Source organism: Hylaeus anthracinus, unplaced genomic scaffold (assembly GCF_026225885.1).
Source record: "Hylaeus anthracinus isolate JK02 unplaced genomic scaffold, UHH_iyHylAnth1.0_haploid 11989, whole genome shotgun sequence".
Classification (NCBI taxonomy): Eukaryota; Metazoa; Arthropoda; class Insecta; order Hymenoptera; family Colletidae; genus Hylaeus; species Hylaeus anthracinus.
The window spans coordinates 11,032,472-11,052,657 of record NW_026534337.1 but is presented as its reverse complement, the minus strand read 5'-3'; the positions used below and the strand labels follow the sequence as shown (position 1 = coordinate 11,052,657).

Below are 20,186 nucleotides of genomic sequence, written 5' to 3'. Positions count from 1 at the left end.
ATGATTTTTTACACAAACGTTACATGATTTTTTTACATAGACTTTACAAACCTAAACCGCGGTTCGTCACAAAATCCTTTTTTGTTTTATAGAAGGAAGAACCCGCTATAAAACCAAAGGCCACCCTTGGTAAACCCGAGGTGGCAAAGGTATACGACACGTGATATAATTTTTTTACAAAGCACTTTACAAACATAAACACGACTCGTGACGAGACCTCTGTTTTTTTAGAAGGAAGAACCCGCCACAAAACCCAAAACCACACTACTTGGTAAACCCGAACAGGCGAAGGTACATGCAATCTCTCGTTTGGCAAATTTACATGTAACACACACCACACATCTAACTATCTGCAAGGATAAATAATAATTCTTAATAGTAAAAGATTTTAATAATCATCACTTGCCTCTCGAAGCGTTCTATTTTACTTCGTATACGATCACGTTCCATCATTCGAATCATAATAATAATAATTTGTACGAACGTACGCGTCATCTAATACCGTTTCACGTAATCTTGTCATCGCGTAAACCACAGCACGAATCATGGAAGATGCAAATTTATGTGTATTATTTTTTTTCCAGCAGAAATTATGCCTGTATCATCGTAACAATGAACGTAACAAATGTTTTCTTTCAGCAAGAGCTAAGCTCGTATCATCGTAACATAAAATATAACAAATCATTTAATTACAGCGTCAAGTATAGGTGTTTAAATATTCTCGTGTTACATCTTTTAACATTTTTCTTCGTTTGTTTACAGGCAGAGGAACAACCCAGGAAATTCAGTCTCAAACCTGTAGCCAAGGTAATTACTGCGATTAGAACATATATCGTCTTCGTGCGAGCGTACTGTATATTCTTAACTTCCGATTATTTGTTTAAATTATAGCCCGAGGAGGAAAAGAAGACTCTCAATAAAGTAGAACTCAAAGTGAGTATTTCGTTTATTTTCATCGCGTATTCGTATACGAACACGTCAACGATTTGTTTTTACTTGATAAAATAATTAATTCATAAAATAACGCGCGTAAATTGGAATTAGTACCGCACCATAAACGATTGTCTCAAATAAGCAATGATATTAAACGCAGCCACAGACAATCACCGCGGACGAGGAGAAGTCAAGGCTGCGTAAACCACCGAAACACGAACTTAAAACCGACAGCTTTCAGGGTATTCAACTTAAACCGGTTTCCAAGGGGCCTAAACAGCCCCAGCAGGCTGAAAATGGCACTATTGAGCTAAAGGTATCCCTGCGAAAGGGAATCAGTATAATTATCCTCTATCTCTGTGCATCTATGTGTTGAATATGTACACACACCCACTCTTCTTCGTCTGTTCTCGATGTACGATTATTTCTACTCTTCGTGTGATTACGAACAATTTACCTTTCTCCTAATCTTCTACGAACACACACTTTCTCTCAATATCTACTATCTTCCGCTTCCTCTCTCGTTCTCTGTGCTGACAAACAAAAACTCCTTCGAGAGTTTCTATATGTAATTTTTCTCTTAATCTTCTACAAACACACTTTCTCTCAATATCTACTGTTTTCCGCTTCCTCTCTCGATCTCTGTGCTGATAAACAAAAACTCGTCCGAAAGTTTCTATCTACAATCTTTCTCTTAATTTTCTACGAACACACTTTCTCTCAATATCTATCATCTTCCGCTTCCTCTCTCGTTCTCTGTGCTGACAAACAAAAACTCTTTCAAAAGTTTCTATCTTCAATCGTTTCTTGTTCGTTCTAGCCTTCCTTTTCACTTCCTGCTACTCGTAAGGGAAGACAATTGGAAAATTCAAAGAAAGTGGAAAATCTGAGAAAACGAGCTTGATATTCCACGATACAGCGAGCAAATAGTTTTCTTACTGTATTCTAGGATATCAGAAACTAGATTTCTACCAAGTTTTCAAAGAATCCAGCTGAATAAGGATTGGCAATTGGCCCCCACCCCAATTTTCATTGCTATTACGTGCCGCGCATATGCATAGCTGTAACGATCGCGTAGTGTGTCTGACATACATTGTCTCATTCTCCTTCAGCCCGTTGCACGAGTCGTAACGCATGGGATTTTGGTTTCTTTTTAATTATTTAACCATGTTCCAGAACTTCGACCGTTCCGAAATTTTTACATGTGAAACTCACAGGGTTGTTTGCAATTACCACCCGCAAAACATGAATTATTTATTTTCTACCCTTAATAATTAAATAAATACTCTGAAAAGAATATATGAGATGTAGTTTATAAATACGAATATTTTCGTTTTTCCAGAATTCAAGGGTTTGTGGAATGATGTTTTAGGTCAAAAGCATTGCACGGCGTATAATAGCAATGAAAATTAAGGTGGAAAACCGATTGCCTATCCTTATCCTGCTAGACCCTTTCTGAATTTTCCTTTGCCAGACTTCCCTTGGACCACTCTCTACGCTTATACTCGGTGTCTCTGTTCGATGTGATCGATAACAACGATGCTATCGTATCTGTACTATTTTTCACAAGTCGTTTCCTTCCTTTCACGCCTAATCATTGAAAAAAAAAAAACAAACAATAGTACGTTCATGCGATAACAGGACTGATTATCGGTAGCCACCGATACTTCACGAGACTTGGGATCAGCCTCGACTAATTAAAAACATTTACAGCGATCAAAGTGATCCCGAACGGAGATCGTCCACTTTGCGACGACGAAATGACCATAATACGATGTGACCCGCTTTCGTCAAATTTACTCTCTTCTTTACTATCGTCAATGTTACTCCATCTACGACTTGTTTTTGCGAACGGCTTGAACTTTAACGCTCAGAAATACAAGAGTGTCGTCTAAGTTACGCGCGGGAATTAATTGATATCCGATGACGCGTAGAAAACCGAGAAGGCCGAGAAGGTCGAGGTTAAGAAGATGAAGACGGCCAAGACAGCAAAGGAGAGCAGCTACGAGCTACCAGAGATCCCAGACTACGAGAGGCCGGTACTGGAGAAGCCCCAGGAATTCGACTTCGGCGATCACGTGGCTCGTGACAAAACCAAGCTCGACAGACCCACTACTCAGGTAAGGAACCAATTAACATTCGACGTCACCTTTAAAATTAAGAACGAAATTAACCCTTTGCACTCGAGCCCTTTTTTTCTGGTATCTGCCAGCAACTCGAAATGTTTCTATTGCCATGAATTCTAAGCTATCTAGATTTGAGAATATGGTCACCAAAGGTTCGAGCTCCAAAGGAATTAAACCTAAAGACACATTAGGTATTGTAGGTTTGCTGCGTAAAATCTAATGGTGACTGAGAGTCACCTCTCGAGTGCAAAGGGTTAATCAGTTCCAAAGAAACACACGAATCTGTCCAAGCGTTTGTCACTCAATCGATAACGATACTATCGTTTCGAAATACGTAATCTCGTATGCCCGAGTGTCGCAGTAACTAACGATGTTCTTCTTTTTTCACGCGGACGAGCAGAAATTCGAGTCTAAGGTGAGTAATCGTTCGTTATTAATACGAAAATGAGAAAACCATTTTGCCAAGCTGCTGCTCGCGCTGTATCCAAGAAAATGCAAGAATTTTGCAATCCCCCGGCCAAAAGCGGTTCGATCGAGGCCCCTTGAAATTGATTGCAGAACGACGATCAACCCCTTGCGCTGCGATTCTTAGTTCGACCCGTTACCAGTCGTTTAAATCATATTTTTAACGAGATCGCGCTTCACTCGTTCGTTTTATCGTCGTGGCTGACCTCGTAGCGGAAAGGGTTAATCTTCAACGCGATAATGTTCCATCCGAGCACTGCCAACATCGACGCGGCATCGTTCTATCGTCTCTCTGGTTCCGCGAGCAACATATTTCCCGCGTCCTCGGGTTCCTCTTCGGCGCATGAATCAAAAATTGCGATCATCAGGCTGGCGAGGGCCGTCGCGGTGCCGGTGACACGAAAAATCCTTGCAGCCGGACTGGCAACGGTCCTGGGGTCCGTAATTTCTGTTCTCGATCGAAGATTATCGCGCGCGCGACGCAAATACCCTCGGCGGCCGCCGTTCGATACGCGGCTAACCGCAATTAACGCGACACGATCGTAGAACGAGAGGTAGCCTAATAATCGGACGAGTTCGAGCCGCGGCTTTGGCAAACGATGAATGTCCCCGCGTGTGCCTTCGCCGTGACGCGACTCCTCCGCTCGTTTTGCATCCTAGAGGGGGAAAACTGTCTTGGCAAATAGCTGCTCGTATATCACCCCCCTTCGGATCCCCTCGATTTTTCGACGTGGAAAACGAGGATGGAGAAAATGTCGATCGCTATTTTCGGTCTTATTGCGTCCCGGACCTCCCTTTCGTCTCCCTTCGATTTCCCGAGCGATCCGAGAGGATCAGTTTCGATTCAGTCTTGATCTCCGAACGATCGTGATCGCGTTACACCGTCGCCGTCGACCGCGAAACGCCTTAGCGATTCTCGACACTTGGTAAACTCGATATCCGCCGCGCCCCGTCAGGTTGCACTCGATTGTTTTTTTGCGATTTTATTTATTTGTTGCGCAGATGAGGGCAAGTGGTTTAATCGATGTTTTCGAAGACGTTCGTGCTTTAGCCGTACGCTATCTTGCATAGGTATCGAACGAAACACTTTTAGAATTTTTTTTTTTTTTCTTTTATGAAGACGTGGGGATTAGCAAGTACATAGTAAATGAAATACATGGTATCTTCGCTTACTCGGTTTACATATTTATAATGTATTAAATACCAAGCATCATCTACGACCGCGATTATGAATGCTCGCGAATGTATCGAATGCCATCGCAAGTATCAATAAATGAAATACACGGTATCTTTGCTTACTCTATTTACATATTTATAATATATTAAATACCAAGCATCATCTACGACCGCGATTATGAATGCTCGCGAATGTATCGAATGCCTTCGCAAGTATCAATAAATGAAATACACGGTATCTTTGCTTACTCTATTTACATATTTATAATATATTAAATACCAAGCATCGTCTACGACCGCGATTATGAATGCTCGCAAACGAATGCCGTCGCGAGTATCGAATATCGAGTTCTAATATTAATCGCTCGAATCGCTATTAAATCACTTGGCATCCATATCGGCGACGGTCGATTGCACCTGCCGGAGCGATGGATAAATGCACGATTGCTTCAGCTGTCGCTTGTCCCGGCGCTTATCGATTCGCGAGCGAAACTGATCGTTGGTTTTCCTGTGACCGTAGCCGAAAGTGCCAGAGATCAAAGCGCCCGAGACACCGAAGATCGAAGTTATCAAGGACGTGACCCCGGCTGGAAGCAGAAAGGGTTCTCTGATACCTGGTAGCGGTACCAGCAGTCGACGTGGTTCATTGATACCACCCGAAGAATTGGGTCGCAGACCCAGTCTGATCATCAGTGACGAGGTATGTTACGAGATATCTTTCCGCTACTCGAAGGTATATCGACTACTTTTCTGGCAATCGACTGGAACGGTGCAACGATATCCCTCACGATGATAATCACGCGATAATCCCGGCCGGAGCCAGGACCGTGCCCCCTTCGCTCGTGAGAATCGCGATTTCTTTTCGCGTGTCTCTGATCGCGTATGGAAAATTGAAAAGAATTATTAAGTGGATATCGTTGCATCCGCGTGGTCTCGAGAAGTCGGACGATTTGCTCCGCGGTGCTTTCGTTTCGACCAGTGAGTCTTAGCCCGGTGGACATCGTTTGCACTCTATCGCGAATGTTTGGCAACAGATCAGATGACTTTTTATTCTTTATTATATTTAGAGCTCTCGTTATAATTCAACGAGGGTACAATTACGGAAACGTTTTAATTCGAATATATAAAAATCTTTCCTTACCTAAATTGAATTTAGTTCAGGTATCGAAAAACAGAGATCTAATATTATTTCTAATATTATTTCAAGATAGAGATAATCCTGTCACGTTTAATTTCGTCGAGTTCTTGCTACTGTAATTACTCTAAAGAGACCGAGACTCCTCCGTCGAGCAGCCCCTGTTCGGCCTGGAAAGTTACGAACCCACGGTCTAAACGACGGTAGATCGAACCGTCTCGGATCACCGAAACGAATTTTAATCGCAAAGTTTGTTAATCGAGATCCTTTTGTCAGATTGCCAAGCAACGTTCTTAATAGCCCGCGATGTCCAATGCCTGCCCAAAATAATTCGCGTTCGGGCCTATTTTCGTGTAATTAGTCACTAAGAAATTTTCGGTTTCGCGGGAGGCGACCGAGCGTGTCCAAAAGGTGAAATCGGTAATACATCATAAACGACGACAGACGAGGTTTCCGAAGGATCCGGGACATGTATCATCGCGTTTTTGGCCCGTTGTCGAAGTTGGCTGTGAAAAGGACCGGGGCTAATGGAGCAAATCGACCGACGTTTCGAGCGTTCCGCTCGAGGGTTACCCGCGATCTCGACTATCAATCCCCAGGGATCGAGTTTGCGCTCCAATAAATCGGAGACGGTGCTTAACCATTCAAATTCGTTCATTTATCGCGAATTCTTCGCGTTCCTTTCACTTTCTTCTACACAAAAAGAATTCGATTCCTACGGGACAAGAATTTCCCAATTCCTACAGACGTGAATAAATAAACATTTTTCGAATCGAGATCTCGAGTAACGCCGAGCGGAAGAGCGAAGACAACATAGAGACCCGTAGCCAGTGCTGAGCAAAACCCTGGGCTTCGAATGAATCACAAGTTTGCTGATATGTTCTTATCATAGACATACGAAAATATAAACCGAGTCTTTGTACGAGGTGCAACTAAAAATCGTAGCCGACGTAGCCGACTTGGACTATTTTCGTAATAGCTCGGGTATGTTCGGCTTTTCGTAGTTGCATATTACAATCAGTGATTTTCAATCTGTTTTGTTTTCGAAAAATTGTAATTAATATTAAGGATTCTGTAACACCATTTTGGTTATTTAATATATTCTTGTATATGCACAATAATAACAAGAATATATTAAATAACCAAAATAGTGTTACAGAATGGTTAATATTAGTTTCAATTTTTAGAAAAGACAGCTGAAGGATCACTGATCATCAGTTACCCCTCGTATAAAGGCTCAGTCTATATATCTTCATATGTCCTTTGACAGATTCACAGTACGGTACGTGTACATGTAAAATGTAAGCCGAATAATGCCTCGCCCCGAGTATCAGACCCCCTTACCTATAGTAGCAGTTCATGCTCGATCTATATCTTCATATGTCTATGGTTCGTATCGTTTCCTCTTTCGAACATTTTCCAAAGAAGGAAACGAGAACAAACAGATTGGCAAACTTCGGATTCATTCGAAGCCTAGGGTTTCGCCCGTTTCTGCCCGTAGCTCGCGTAAGGAACTTAGACGAACACGTAGGTAGATCAGCGGCTACTGATTGGTTGGCCCATAGTTGGAGTTTCTTTTTTTTCTTTTTGAGTTTCGTAGTGATGTCGATGATATAGTGTCCCCCACTCGTGATAGTCTTTTAGAGGTAGATACCCGATGACGCGAGCCCCCCGCTCGTTTCACCCGAAGCAACGAGAACCAGCGGGTGGCAGGCGTCGGTTTTAGTGTCAGCAAAGCGTGAAAAGCTAGTCTAGCATATCCTGTTACGTGAAACGTCCAAACAGCCCAGCTTCTGTAAAACCAAACGTACCCTCCCACCGAATCCCCCAACACGTCGCGCGCGACGGTTCCCAGTCACGAGTCCTCTGTCGTTCGTGACGACAAGATTCGAGCTAGGGAGAGATCTGGCAGCTTGGAAGATGCCGGAAGCCGGAGGACCTTCCGGCAATGGACCTCCGATAGAGTGGACGTCGTCTTCGTGTTGTCTCGACGTAACGTCGAGGAACTTACACGCGTACGCGTGTTCACGTACAACGCATTTACGCGAACATACACGCACACACAACACGCATGCTAAACGAATCTATTGACGATGTACAGATTTGTAAACGACGGTTTGGTTCATAGGAGAATAGGAAGCTGCGACCAGGCGAGGTGGTGGACGAGCGCAAGGTGAGAGAAATCACTGAAAATGGGAAAGCGAATGCCTCGTCTGCAACCTTTACTCGACTACCAATTGCACTTATTTCATTCTCACTTGTTCTTTTATCTTCTACTTACACGTTATGTCTCACGCACACGCTCACTGGAACGTTGAACGAAGAGAACGTTTTGCACCTGTGTCACGCACGGTATTGTCGTTTTCACCACAGAATCCACGCACACCGTTTTCTCTCTTCGTTCAATCCTGCCTGCCCATCGCTACCACTCTTTATCATTATTTATCAGTTTACTCACCGGCAACGTATACGACGAGGTCGCGTCCAGCGTCGATTCCCACGGCGTCGATCATCGATCTTCAGGGTATTCCGAGATCGAGGCCGATTACTTTAAGAGGGAGCGGAGGTTCCCTTTATTTTTCCTGAAATATATCGAATTTTGGGACGAACGATTGGCACGCGAGATCGTCGCTGCGAGCGGAGGTTCCGGCACCGTGCGATCCGACATGATCGGAATACGAGATCCTTTTTATTTTTCGAGGAAACCTCTGCTCGCGCGTTCTACAATGTGATAATTATTGACGTAAACGAATGCACAATTGCACCATTGCACCAACGCATCACTGCATCTGGCACGGATCTGCTGCAACCGAGTCTATGCGCACTGTCTACTCAACTATTTACCACGAACACTATTTAATATTAATATATCAACAGTCACGACGGTGGCAATAATAATAATATTAATTAATAACGACAATAACGAAGATTGGAGGAACAATACGAGGCGTGTCTGGCGCGAGACGAGTCCCCGTGATCCGGCCGAGATCTTAAATCATTCGTACGTAAGGTTTCGAATTCCCTCTGGCATAGATACCGGCCGCTCGTAGATTACGTTTTGGCAAGCATTGTCGCGAAAGGACAGCCATCGGCGTTAACAAATGCCTAGACAAGCGACAAACATCCACGACACGTGAATCGTGAGAGGGTAGCTTCGCTAAGTTATACGACGGCTCGGGTGTAGTAGAACTAGGTGTTTCACCTAGTAGAAATGCATTTTACGCGTTCTCGAACACTTGTTATACTCTGCCAACGATCGGAACGAAACTATCAATTTGCCTGGACGCGAAGGCCAGACTACCTGACTTATGGTACCGTACATTTAATACTTTTGCCCGTCGATTAATCAAAAGCCTCGGCGTATCCAATGGACACCCTGTCGTTTCGCGATTCATTATACCTGGCCGTATCCCGGTTTTCTCGTGCTCGTTAGCCCGTATACGCCGCCACGAATTCCTCGACCGATTTTCTCGGATCTTCTCGGCCTCTTTTACTTCTTCCTCGGCGTCTTCTTCGTCTTGGCGAACGAACCTCGCGAGATTATTCTATAAATTTTACATAGTAAAGTAGAGAAGTAAATTTTGCGTAGAGAAGTCCTCGTGTTCGAGGCGCGAAATCTGTCCTACTACTTCTGTCTACTCAAACATCTCCGAAACTAATAGAAACAGAACAAATTTCATTGCATCGAAAGAATATATTTAACAACTTGCGCTCGAGGCATTTTTCTATATAATTAATTCTAGTCCATTTTTATAATACACCTCTGTAAAACCGAAAACTCTACTTCGAAAAGTAACATCTACGAACAGTCTGATATAAGTAAAATTGAAATTTTACGTTCTAAAAATCACTTTTAACTTGCAATAATGTCGAGACTAGTCTGTCAGAGGAAGACGAGCACGATCGAGGAGACGAGGATTTCGGTCGATGTTTCTCGCAGCGTCTTTCTAGATCACGATTATCGGAAACTAAAGTTAAGCTAAAGTTCACCGAATGCGATTTTCACGGCACGTCCGCTGATTTACTAGCGCTTATATCAGCTGGCGTGCACCGCAGAATCCCACCGCAAGAACAATTGCACCGCCAATACTGCATACGCACTGTCGAAAGCCGGTAAGGCGATCCTGGAATATTTCCGCCAACCTTGTGATCGTCTGTCCTCGACAGCAGTCCTCGCGACTGCATCCCGAACCTTGTGCCGTTGTTTCCTATCGCAACAGGTTCGCCGCCACGCGTCACGTGAACGCATCGCGCCGTTTACCATTTTATCTCGCTATATTTTTCAAGACTCGAATAATCTGCTCCCCATACTCATCTCTTGATACATCAATTAATCTACAATAGTTTAATCAAAAATGTTCAATCACCTGAACGATGGCAGCGAACTTGTCGACACCCAATTCACTTTTCACCCTTCGCCCTCTATTTTCCCGTTGTAGTGATATTTTTGTGACTTTGTCTCTCCCGACGTGTGTTACGAAGGACGTCGCATTACAGAAGCGAGGAAGCGATCGGTAGCGTTTTTTCGTAGCTGTAGTTTCTTCCCGATTGTTTTTTTTATTTTTCGATGTTTTCCGTCCCCGTATGTTGCTCGTGAGCTCGTAGCCGTGGAGACGACGCGACAACGAAAAAGTCACAAAAGGAGGCCCCGCGCAACCAACGAAAATTCTCACAGACATCTGACGTTTGCCTATGTAATTTTTTGCAGTTAGGGGGAAGGTTGCGGCCCGGCGAAGTTTTCGACGCCAAGGTGAGATTTGTGTTCGCTATAACACAAAGCTTACCTGCCACATCACCTGCGACACGTTTCTTTATATGTTTCATCCCGTTTCTATTTTTCTTTTTCTTTTTTTTTGGACCTCTGTGTCATCCCACGATCATATTTTTCTTTTTGTATACTTTATCCCCAGCCCGACCATGCCGCCACTTAAAACGATTTTGAGTATTTTCTGACGGAGAAGCTGCGCGAGGATCGCTCGTACCGACGCCGTTCGATCGTTTGCCTCTCGTTTACGAATTTCGTTTCTACGAATCGATCGAACTTTTCGTTCGGGCGATTCTCGTTGCCGCGAAACGCAGTTTAACAGCGGCAAACTAAACCCAGCCGAATGATCCCCGTTCAGGCGCAGGAAGAAAACGTCGCATACCGTTACAAGGGCGCCGATAATACATCATTTTTGCGACTACGCCACCCGTTTCTTTTTTTTTTAGTTGAATTTTTTGGGGCTGCCGCCGCTGCTGACCATCCTCCCGCTATCTCTACCATCGCGGCCTAATTTCTGCGTGTTCGAGAGAGCGCACTGACAATGAGACAAAAATCCGTCCGTTTCGACGGATAAAGTACCCCCTCAACCCCTAGCACGTGATCGAAATACCCCCCCACCCCCACCCCCACCCCCACCCCCCAAACACCCCCCTCCGCCCCGAAATGATAGGAAGCCCACCTTCTACTTTTTCTTTTCTCTGTCTTTACTCTCGTCTTCTGTTTTTTTTTCCATTTTCACGCACCACGTACAGAATAAATCCGGCCGTCCTGGCGAAGTGCATGGGAAAGAGGTTAGCCAAAATTTATGTTTTGTCGTACGTCTGTGTCATACGTATTTATATACATACTTGTATACGCGCGTCACTTCGAACACTCTGTATTTTTCTTTCTTTTTATGCGTGTCGCAAAGCTCCGAATTGTTCGCATTGCGTCTGTATATATTTTGCAAAGAACCCGTTCGTCGAGCTTACGGGGGCGTTTCACGAAAAGTCGAGCGTTCGTGCTTGGTCGTCCGGAATCGTCCGACGACGATCCTTGCTTGTTTCGTCGAAACGGTATCAAAATATAATCAAGATACTCGAGGTTGATGTATTCAGTAATCGATATAGTCGAACCGTGTTTCCACTGCTGTTTCTGTTATTTATTTATTTATTTATTTATTTATTTATTTCTCTCGTTCCATAACTGTTCGTACCTCTCGTCTGACTAAGCACGGCGCGCGACTATTTGCACTCGCGAAACGAACCGCGGCTAACGTGGACGTTTGCTTTGTTCGAGCGGATTCTTTGCGTATTTGAAACGTAGATATTAGATGGTGGTAAGAGACGTGTTTGTTGGACGAAAGATTCTTAATCGGAATGCTTGAAACCGTAGAGATTTATATTTGTTTCTTCTCCTTTTTTTATTTTGTGTGCAAATTTATGTACCGTACCACCGTCAGTGTTTGGAGTAGTAGATAACCGTTCGGTGTCAGACCAGCCGCAGCGGTAACGAGCAGCTCTGATCGAACAACGACGGAACTGATATCTCGTGTTTTCTTGAGAATTTCGTTAAAATTAACAATTACCTTCGATCGTACGATCTGCTGCGGCGCATTTGGGACCAGACGCGCGTGTAAATTAGAAACGAGTCTTGCTTGTTATCGTGGTACATTGTAAATTAGATCTAATTTCCAGCGAAAAATCACGTATCTATGTAAATATCTATTCGTCGTTTGAAACCCACGAACGCGAAAACCGTGGCAGGGTTGGGCATGAATCGATCCGAATGATGTTCGTCGACGACTCGTTTAATCGACGAACAAAAATGACAAATCGAAAAATGTCTTGATAACGAGACAAGAGGTTCCATTCCGATTGATCAACCCGTCTCGGTGTAATCGGTGAACAAACATAACACAAAAAAAATATTTATATATACATGTCGATTTGAGCAACCTCCAACTTTTCAACGTCGGTTAAAAATTTATTTTTAGTTTTTTCGTAATCCACTTCGTGAAAAATTTGCCCAACGCTGAACCATGGAGACGGCGAACGTTCGCGAACAGTTTTCTTATGTGTTTTGTTTATTAATCCGGATCGTCGTGCCTTCTTGTAAATAATCCTAATCGTTATGTGATCGATACACGTTTGTGGTCGAGACGCGACGGTGAATGAAAAACGAAAAGGTGGTAAAATGGTAGTACCGATCTGTCCCCATTCGGTTTCGTACCAACCAAAGACGGGCAAAACTTCTCGTTCGCGATACGAGATAAATAACTCCTTATGGGTTACCTTTTCTTGAATATTTTGTCCAACTTTGGTGACATACTGTGTCTTCCGTTTTCCTCGAATCGTTCCTCGAAATTGTCAACTGTGTCTCTCTCTCTTTATCTGTTTCTTTGTTCTCCCACCCTTCTTGTTGATTGTTCTCACAATTGTATCTAAACGAAACGCGAAACTTGTTTAACAATTGTATCTAACAGCGATGGCGTGACGAAAATCGAGGAGTTCCGTAAGCGTCACGCGTTTACGTACCACGGATGTTTTAACAGACAAAAGCGATGCAAGTAAAAGATTCGCAGACAGACGAAGTTTGGTCGCTTTGATGGTTTAACGACTACTGGTAACCGCAACGAGACGGCTTATTTTTTATTTGCACGCACCGTATCACATTACTCTAATTGTGTAAGACATCGATGGTGATACTATCGTGGTGCCCCTTGGCAGAGGTGGGCAAAATTGTACTTGAAACACTCATGATTCCTGGTTCAAATTTTAATTTATAATTCACGAATAACGAACGAACCCTCGTTCGTTTGTTAGTTGAATAAATCGTTTTTCCCGCTTCTGCCGCGATATTTTCATGCGTACTGACTTCTTGTTTCTCAACGAGGCTCACTTCTCGCGTGTCACGGCACGAACCTCGTCTGAAGACTTATTTCTTGTAGTTAGTAGGTTTAATCATGTGACTGATGAACTGTTGGCAATTGCGCGCCGAACTCTCGAGTGTTCGGCATCAACGAAGCAGAACATCCCCTCCACGTAACTCGACAACCTACTGTTTATGTGTATCCCATGTGTACCCCGTGTCATATATGTGTCAACCCCGACCATTCTGGTTTTTACTCGTATTTCCGATACGATTGTTTCGCGTGAAAACGAGAATCAAAATCGGAGTGGTTGCGAGCGTTGCCCTTTCCCTTCAGCTACGTGGACTCGAGGGTTCTTTGAATCGCTTCGTGTACATTCATTTTATCTTTAATTTACTATCCCAGAAGGGAATAGCCCGAAATCGACAGGTGACGAAGTACGTTTGGAGAACCCTTGAGGTCGAAAAAAAAAATACCACGGAACCCGAAACGCGGTTCAGAGGCGTTCACAGCGCATAATCGACCCTGTCTCGCTAACGGAGGCACGCCAAGAAAGACGTATCGGCTGGCCTCGTTTAACAGCTTCGAATCACCTAACATCGTGGCTAACATTGGTTAGCGGTTTAACGCTTCGTACTAACTATGTGGATTAACAGTGTGATTAACGCGCGATTAATCGCTTGCACCCCGACTCAGCACGAAAGCACAGTGTATCCGAATGGCGACCGCGACTTTCGTTCAGAGGCGGACGAAATGAATTCGAATCACAGATGGCAATGTTTCGTATCAAGAAAGTATCGATTGAGATCTCGATCTGTTATTCGAATAAAATTTTGCCCGCCTCTGCTTTCGTCCTCGAGCTTTGCTATTCGCGTTCAAACGGACCAAGCGACTCGTAGTCGTATCGAGCATTTCATTTGGTTTTTGCGACACACGGATCTCTAGAGTCGGGAACGTATCGCGAAGACAAGAGAAAACGCTCGACGCGATTACGAGTCGTACAGTCGTACAGAGAACCGCAGGTAAGGCGACGAATAATTGTAATTCTGCCTTCTTGCTTTTCTTCCGAATGCTTTCGACGCTTAATGAAAGAAAAAAGAAATATATGAAACGCCCTGTTGGAGAACGATTGTTGATATGTCGACGGTTGGTTGATGCAGCGTCGTCGTCCGAGCGCGGACGTCAGAAGACCCAGCGTGGCGGACCTCGAGAATAAGATCAATCAGCCTAGCACACCTCTTCGAGATGTTGGACCACCGGGACCGCCTCAAATCGTCGATGTTCAGGAATCATATTCCGCCGTCGAAGGTACCTAGTTCTTTTATAGCTAATCAAAATTGGTATCGTATTGGTTACGTTACGTTACCTATTAGGTTTAGGTCGAATAAACGTCAATACTTTTTTTATTTAGAATTCGATGCTTCACCATATTTTTGTATAAAAAATATACCATTCCATTTAAAAAACCGAAGGCCACCTTCGTTTCTCAGAAAATAGTGCAAATACGAAAGATCCGTATACCTGGTTACATTGCACATAAAAAACAGTCTAAATTTTTCCTCTTTCATCTCTTTTGTCATACGTATCGTTTACGAGAAAAACGCTGGCTAGTAATAGCCTGAACACCCTGTATATCACTTTCTGTCCCTTATGTTCCTCGTGTTTGGTACACTTTTGGATTAGTGTCATTCTTAGGGTTAACGAACGATAATACAGAAGACACCTGTTTCCCGTAGATTCGACGGCGTACCTCACGGTGGGGGTGGAAGGTTCGCCCGCGCCCACCTTCAAGTTCTACAAAGGGATCACCGAGATCATCGAAGGTGGCCGATTCAAGTTCCTCACGGACACGGAGACCAATACGATCACCCTCTGCATGAGGAAGACGAAGCCCAACGACGAGGGCACTTATAAGATCGTCGTGAGCAACATCCATGGCGAGGACTCGGCCGAAATGCAGCTCTACGTTTCAGGTACTCCTCGAGTCGAATAAAAATTGAATAAAAATTAGAATTTCCGGAGATTAGTTTTGCCATCTTTGCATAAATCAAGACTCGACAATGGAGAGTTCTCCCTGTTAACGAATTCTTTAATTTCAGACGCCAGTGGTATGGACTTCCGTGCCATGCTGAAGAAGAGAAAGTATCAGAAATGGGCGAGGGAGGAGCAAGAACAGGAGAAGGTGGACTTGAAGGAGGTGGAGAAACCAATGCCAGCGTTGAAGAAAGTGGAGAAGGTGCGTATTCGAACGTTCGACGATCTTCGTTCGGCGAAGACAAGAAATAACTGTATGATATAATAACTCCGAATATTTGTACGGCATATACCGAAGGGGCTTGATCTATTTTCTATATGGTACGCATGTCGATTAATTGTAAATCTGTTGCATTCGATTCGTCGTGTTCTCGGACATCTGCGATCGTCTTATAACAGCTCGATACGCTATGCGCATACGATTATTTGGTGTAAAGAATGTTGCTTGTCGTTTAATCGGAAATTAGACCGAGCACGAAGTCGGATACGGTGATAATTGAATCGGTGACGATTGGAAAAAGAAGTGGAGAGTTTCTCCATGAACATGTTTGGTAAGTACGATACCAATGGTGGGCTCAAGACCAGGTCGAATCACTATCACGCCGGATTCGAATCGTTTCGAGCATTATTCGAGCCTTTAAGATTTTACGAGCCTTCCCTGGGCATGAAATTCCGATTGGTCTCGATGTCTCGGCTCGAATAACGTTCGAAGCGTTCTCGGATGTCAACGGTTTCGAAAGTATCGAATCTCTCTCGCAAGACCAAGATTCGACCGCCCATCATTTAACGATACCGTCGATGCAATCGTTCCGATCGCGAAGGAACGATTCGTTGTTCCTTCGTTTTTCCAACGGAGGAGCGATTTATTATTGGTAGAATCGATCGACTCGATGGCGTTACTCTTTCTTGGCATTTTTCTTCTCTGTACGTTTGTCTTCGTAGTCGCTGCACGACAGCGAGATGCATGGAAGGAGCTGGTATCAAGACGGGGAGGAAATAGTGATCTTGACGGAGGGTGAGGAGGTCCTTCGAATTTCTCTAGACAAGAAGGGTGAAACTAACTGGAGCTGGCTCAAGGTTTTCAGGCATCATCCCCCCGTAGAAATCTCCTGATCCGACCACGACGAAACCCACTTCGGACGAACTAATTACCCTTTCGACTTTCTGCAATTTTAACCATCCTCGGAGTCGTTGAATTCACTGAGAATCGATTTCATCCGAAGAAACGAAATTTGCTTAATTGTTCAAACTCGATCGGGAAAAATTGCGGAAAGATAAAGTCTAATTAACATAGCAAAACCTCGAATTACACGATTTATTCGTTTCATGTTCGAATTGTCAATGTCTCATCGGACTCGACACACGTTCGAATTAAACTCTTTTGCGATAAGAAACATCTAAATTCATACATGTACCCAAGCGAGGGAACATCGATGTAACTCGAGGATTTGCCGCGCATACATTCAAACGACATCCACTGGACGGACTGACGCGAAACAATTCGAGATTCGACAAAAAGACCGACCACTTTCCTCTCTAAGTTACGCAGGCACATTTAAAACACAATTGTCACATGTACACACGTTAGTTTAGAGCTAATGCTGCACTCAAAAATCATATCTCGGTGCACTCGATCGTATCGTAAATATTCATGTAATCGTTAATCTCCATTAACCAATTACGTATTAACCAAGATATTAACGAATGTCGCCGGCATTCTCATCGAACGTTATCATCGATGAACGATCGTCGTTAACAATGCATGGAGAGAACGGACCGTGTCGAATCGAAACCACTGTCGAAGAATTAAGATCATTAACTCTTTATATGCATTAGATACGCTCGGCTATGCGTCAGTAAATTGTTTGTAACACGCACGGACTGTTGGCAGCAAGCATTATCTCTAAATGTTAAATGTTGTAACACGGATGGCCTCGATGCGCATTCTAGGCGCGTGTCGATTCTACCGCGATCGATATAATTCTTTTTCTTTTCTTTTTTTTTTTTTTATAAAGTGTCGATAACCGAAGATGAGCAAAATAACGAATTCTTCCCCATCTTCGGTTTCGCTGCTGGCTCAACACGCTAGGAATTGTTGCATAAGTAGAAACGACCGGACACGCTCGAATCGAATCGAAAGCGGTTCGATTTCGAGCGGAAGATTCGTACGAAATCGGGGTCATCCACAATTCGATATCGCTGGTCGTATATAACTGTGGCACTAACGTGGACGTGTGTGTGTGCCGGGCATGCAGGACGTCTTCGACATTCAGCGCAGGCCAAGTTTGCAGGAGCTAATCGCCGACTGGCCGATACTAGCGACAAGGGTCAAAGAGAAGGTTCGCGAAAAATCTTAAGCAACATTTTCTTAATTCCACGCGCTCGATTCCACTTTAACCCCTTGGGGCTCGCGGTGCGCGCTTCGCGTGATACGAGCGTTGAAATTTCGTTCGACAGCGGTGCCGTATTCTATCGCAGGGACTTAAAGCCGAGGCTGCCATCGGTATCGACCATTTTCCACTCGAATCGCGTCGAAAATTAATACCGATACTTTCCTGGTTTTCATCTATCCGATACGATCTTCGCGTAAATTCTGAACACGTATAGTAAGGTAAGGTAAGTGCACCTGGTTTCGACGCTTTCGATCCAGTTTATTAACCCTTTCGGTAAACGAATTCATGGTAAACGTGTTTTCCGGCATTCATTGAAATCTCGAGCGTGATTGACACTAACCTTTTGTAGTTTTGTAAGGCATACTATAGAAAGTAATCATACTCGTTTCGTGGATGTTGTCGACAGGTGGCAATAGTACCGAAAGGGTTAATATTAACAGTCTGGTCAAATCATTTCCAATGAATCATCAATGTTCGCGTCGATATCCTTCGACATTTTCAATTTAGATCGTTTTCACTAAGGGAGAATAGACACTTATGACGTCATACCGGTGTTTTCGTACCTTCGTTTCCGTAAGGGCAATCGAAAAATATCGGTACAAGTCCCTGATCGATCGTACGCGCGTCGAGGATCGATACGACACGTCCCCAAAGGGTTAAAAGCTTCGAAGGAGAGAATAAAACGCCTACACTTCCGTCCCGCAAGGCTTCAGTAATTTACTAGCATTTTTACAAAGCACTCTCGAAAGAGGTAAAGTGTTTTCTTCTTTCTTATTATTTTTTTTTTTTTTTTTTTTTTTTTAACGTATTTAGAACGATTACATCGATCCGACGAAGGATGTAATCCGAAGAGACGCTCGAACTCTGTTCCAATTAGCTCTGATCTGGAGAATGCGAATTCTTCACGAACCCGAACGATCGCGAGATTTTCCGTCGCGTTTGTAGCTTCTTTGCTTCGGGTTGCTGTGCCGTAGACGAAACTCTCGCGATCCTTTGAGAAAACTTAAAACCTGCTTTGGCCTGCGCTTTGTTTTTCTTAGAGAAACTCGGCTTCTCAAAACCCCCACGTGGAATCATTTACGTGATACCTTACGGCCTCGTTCCATCGCCTAATCGGACACTTTCTGGAGTGACGTTGCGAACTTTTGCTGGAATTCAGATACACCCGAGTCTTTAACTGCGTTTAAACGAATCCGGAATGTATTTAAAATTACCGATTTCATTGGGGGAACGAAAGTACAGTAAAGTCTCCTTAAATGCACAAATTTCTCTACGATAAATGCTCACTATCCCCACCACTGGGAGCTATACCCCTTGAGGGGTCCAGGAGTTCGATCGCCGAGCGGTGCAACATGATCTGCGATCGGATGTCTCGGTGAGACAATGCTAATGAGCTTTAGCTCCGTCCTCTTCTTCGACAAACATAAGAAAATGTACGAAACGTTACAAGTTCAGTCCCGAGCTTGTGCATTTAAGGAGACTTTACTGTATATACTCCAGTTTTTTATTTTCATCGAGAGACTCGAGCAACGATTCTTTCTTCTGACTCCAATTTCAATCGTTTAAATACGTTCAAAGACTACGACGCATCCAAATTACAGGAAAATCCGTACGGCTGAGAAATTTTCCGATTAAGCATGGGACGGCCCCTTACACGAGCAATCGCTAAACGCCACCGCAACATTACATTTAAACAAACATTGTTTCTATTAAAACGTGAACGGTATACGTGCGTGTGTTTCTTGTGCTTAGTTTTGCTTTACAATCGGACACGCATAACGAAGAATATAAGTCGATATTTTCGATCAGACCTGTGACCGCAGACGAATTTTGTTGTTTTATAGAGTAGTGGATCTCGTAGACCCTCTCTGGCCGAATTAATTCCCGACTGGCCGATCCTGCACCATTTCACGAAGACGGAGGTTGGATTCTCGTACTCCTCGACACACAAATGCGTTAAAATAATTTCACGATACGTCACTCTGTAACGTTCTCGCTCTTTCTCTTTCTCTCATTCAAACTCGATCTGTCGACTAAAAATTCTTTTCGCGAGAATACCGTGTATTCTCTCCTCTCACTGTGCATCTTCTTGCGATAGATCCGAAACGCGCTATCACCGTAACAATACCTCCTCCGACTAGTCGACTCGTGAATTACTCTCTCTACCTTTCCATTCTTGGCTCTCTCTCTCTCTCTCTCTCTCTCTCTCTCTCTCTCTCTCTCTCTCTCTCTCTCTCTCTCTCTCTCTCTCTCTCTCTCTCTCTCTCTCTCTCTCTCTCTCTCTCTCTCTCTCTCTCTCTCTCTCTCT

The 20,186-nt window shown here is 43.9% G+C and overlaps 1 protein-coding gene across 45 annotated transcripts in view; it reads left to right on the top strand.

The window, feature by feature from the left end:
- Positions 1 to 20,186, top strand: part of LOC128887865 (twitchin) — a 91,853-nt gene that overhangs the window by 27,144 nt on the left and 44,523 nt on the right. For 20 of the 45 annotated variants that reach the window (XM_054144266.1, XM_054144265.1, XM_054144295.1 and 17 more), the window contains 13 exons: positions 93 to 149; positions 232 to 291; positions 763 to 807; positions 892 to 933; positions 1,094 to 1,249; positions 2,868 to 3,053; positions 3,460 to 3,474; positions 5,221 to 5,400; positions 7,964 to 8,008; positions 10,544 to 10,585; positions 14,612 to 14,759; positions 15,188 to 15,424; positions 15,551 to 15,687. In XM_054144266.1, coding sequence (XP_054000241.1) covers positions 93 to 149; positions 232 to 291; positions 763 to 807; positions 892 to 933; positions 1,094 to 1,249; positions 2,868 to 3,053; positions 3,460 to 3,474; positions 5,221 to 5,400; positions 7,964 to 8,008; positions 10,544 to 10,585; positions 14,612 to 14,759; positions 15,188 to 15,424; positions 15,551 to 15,687 — 1,350 coding nt within the window. Of the gene's footprint in view, positions 1 to 92; positions 150 to 231; positions 292 to 762; positions 808 to 891; positions 934 to 1,093; positions 1,250 to 2,867; positions 3,054 to 3,459; positions 3,475 to 5,220; positions 5,401 to 7,963; positions 8,009 to 10,543; positions 10,586 to 11,352; positions 11,392 to 14,611; positions 14,760 to 15,187; positions 15,425 to 15,550; positions 15,688 to 20,186 lie in introns of all 45 variants that reach the window. The other 25 variants (XM_054144302.1, XM_054144296.1, XM_054144297.1 and 22 more) reach the window with 10 other exon arrangements.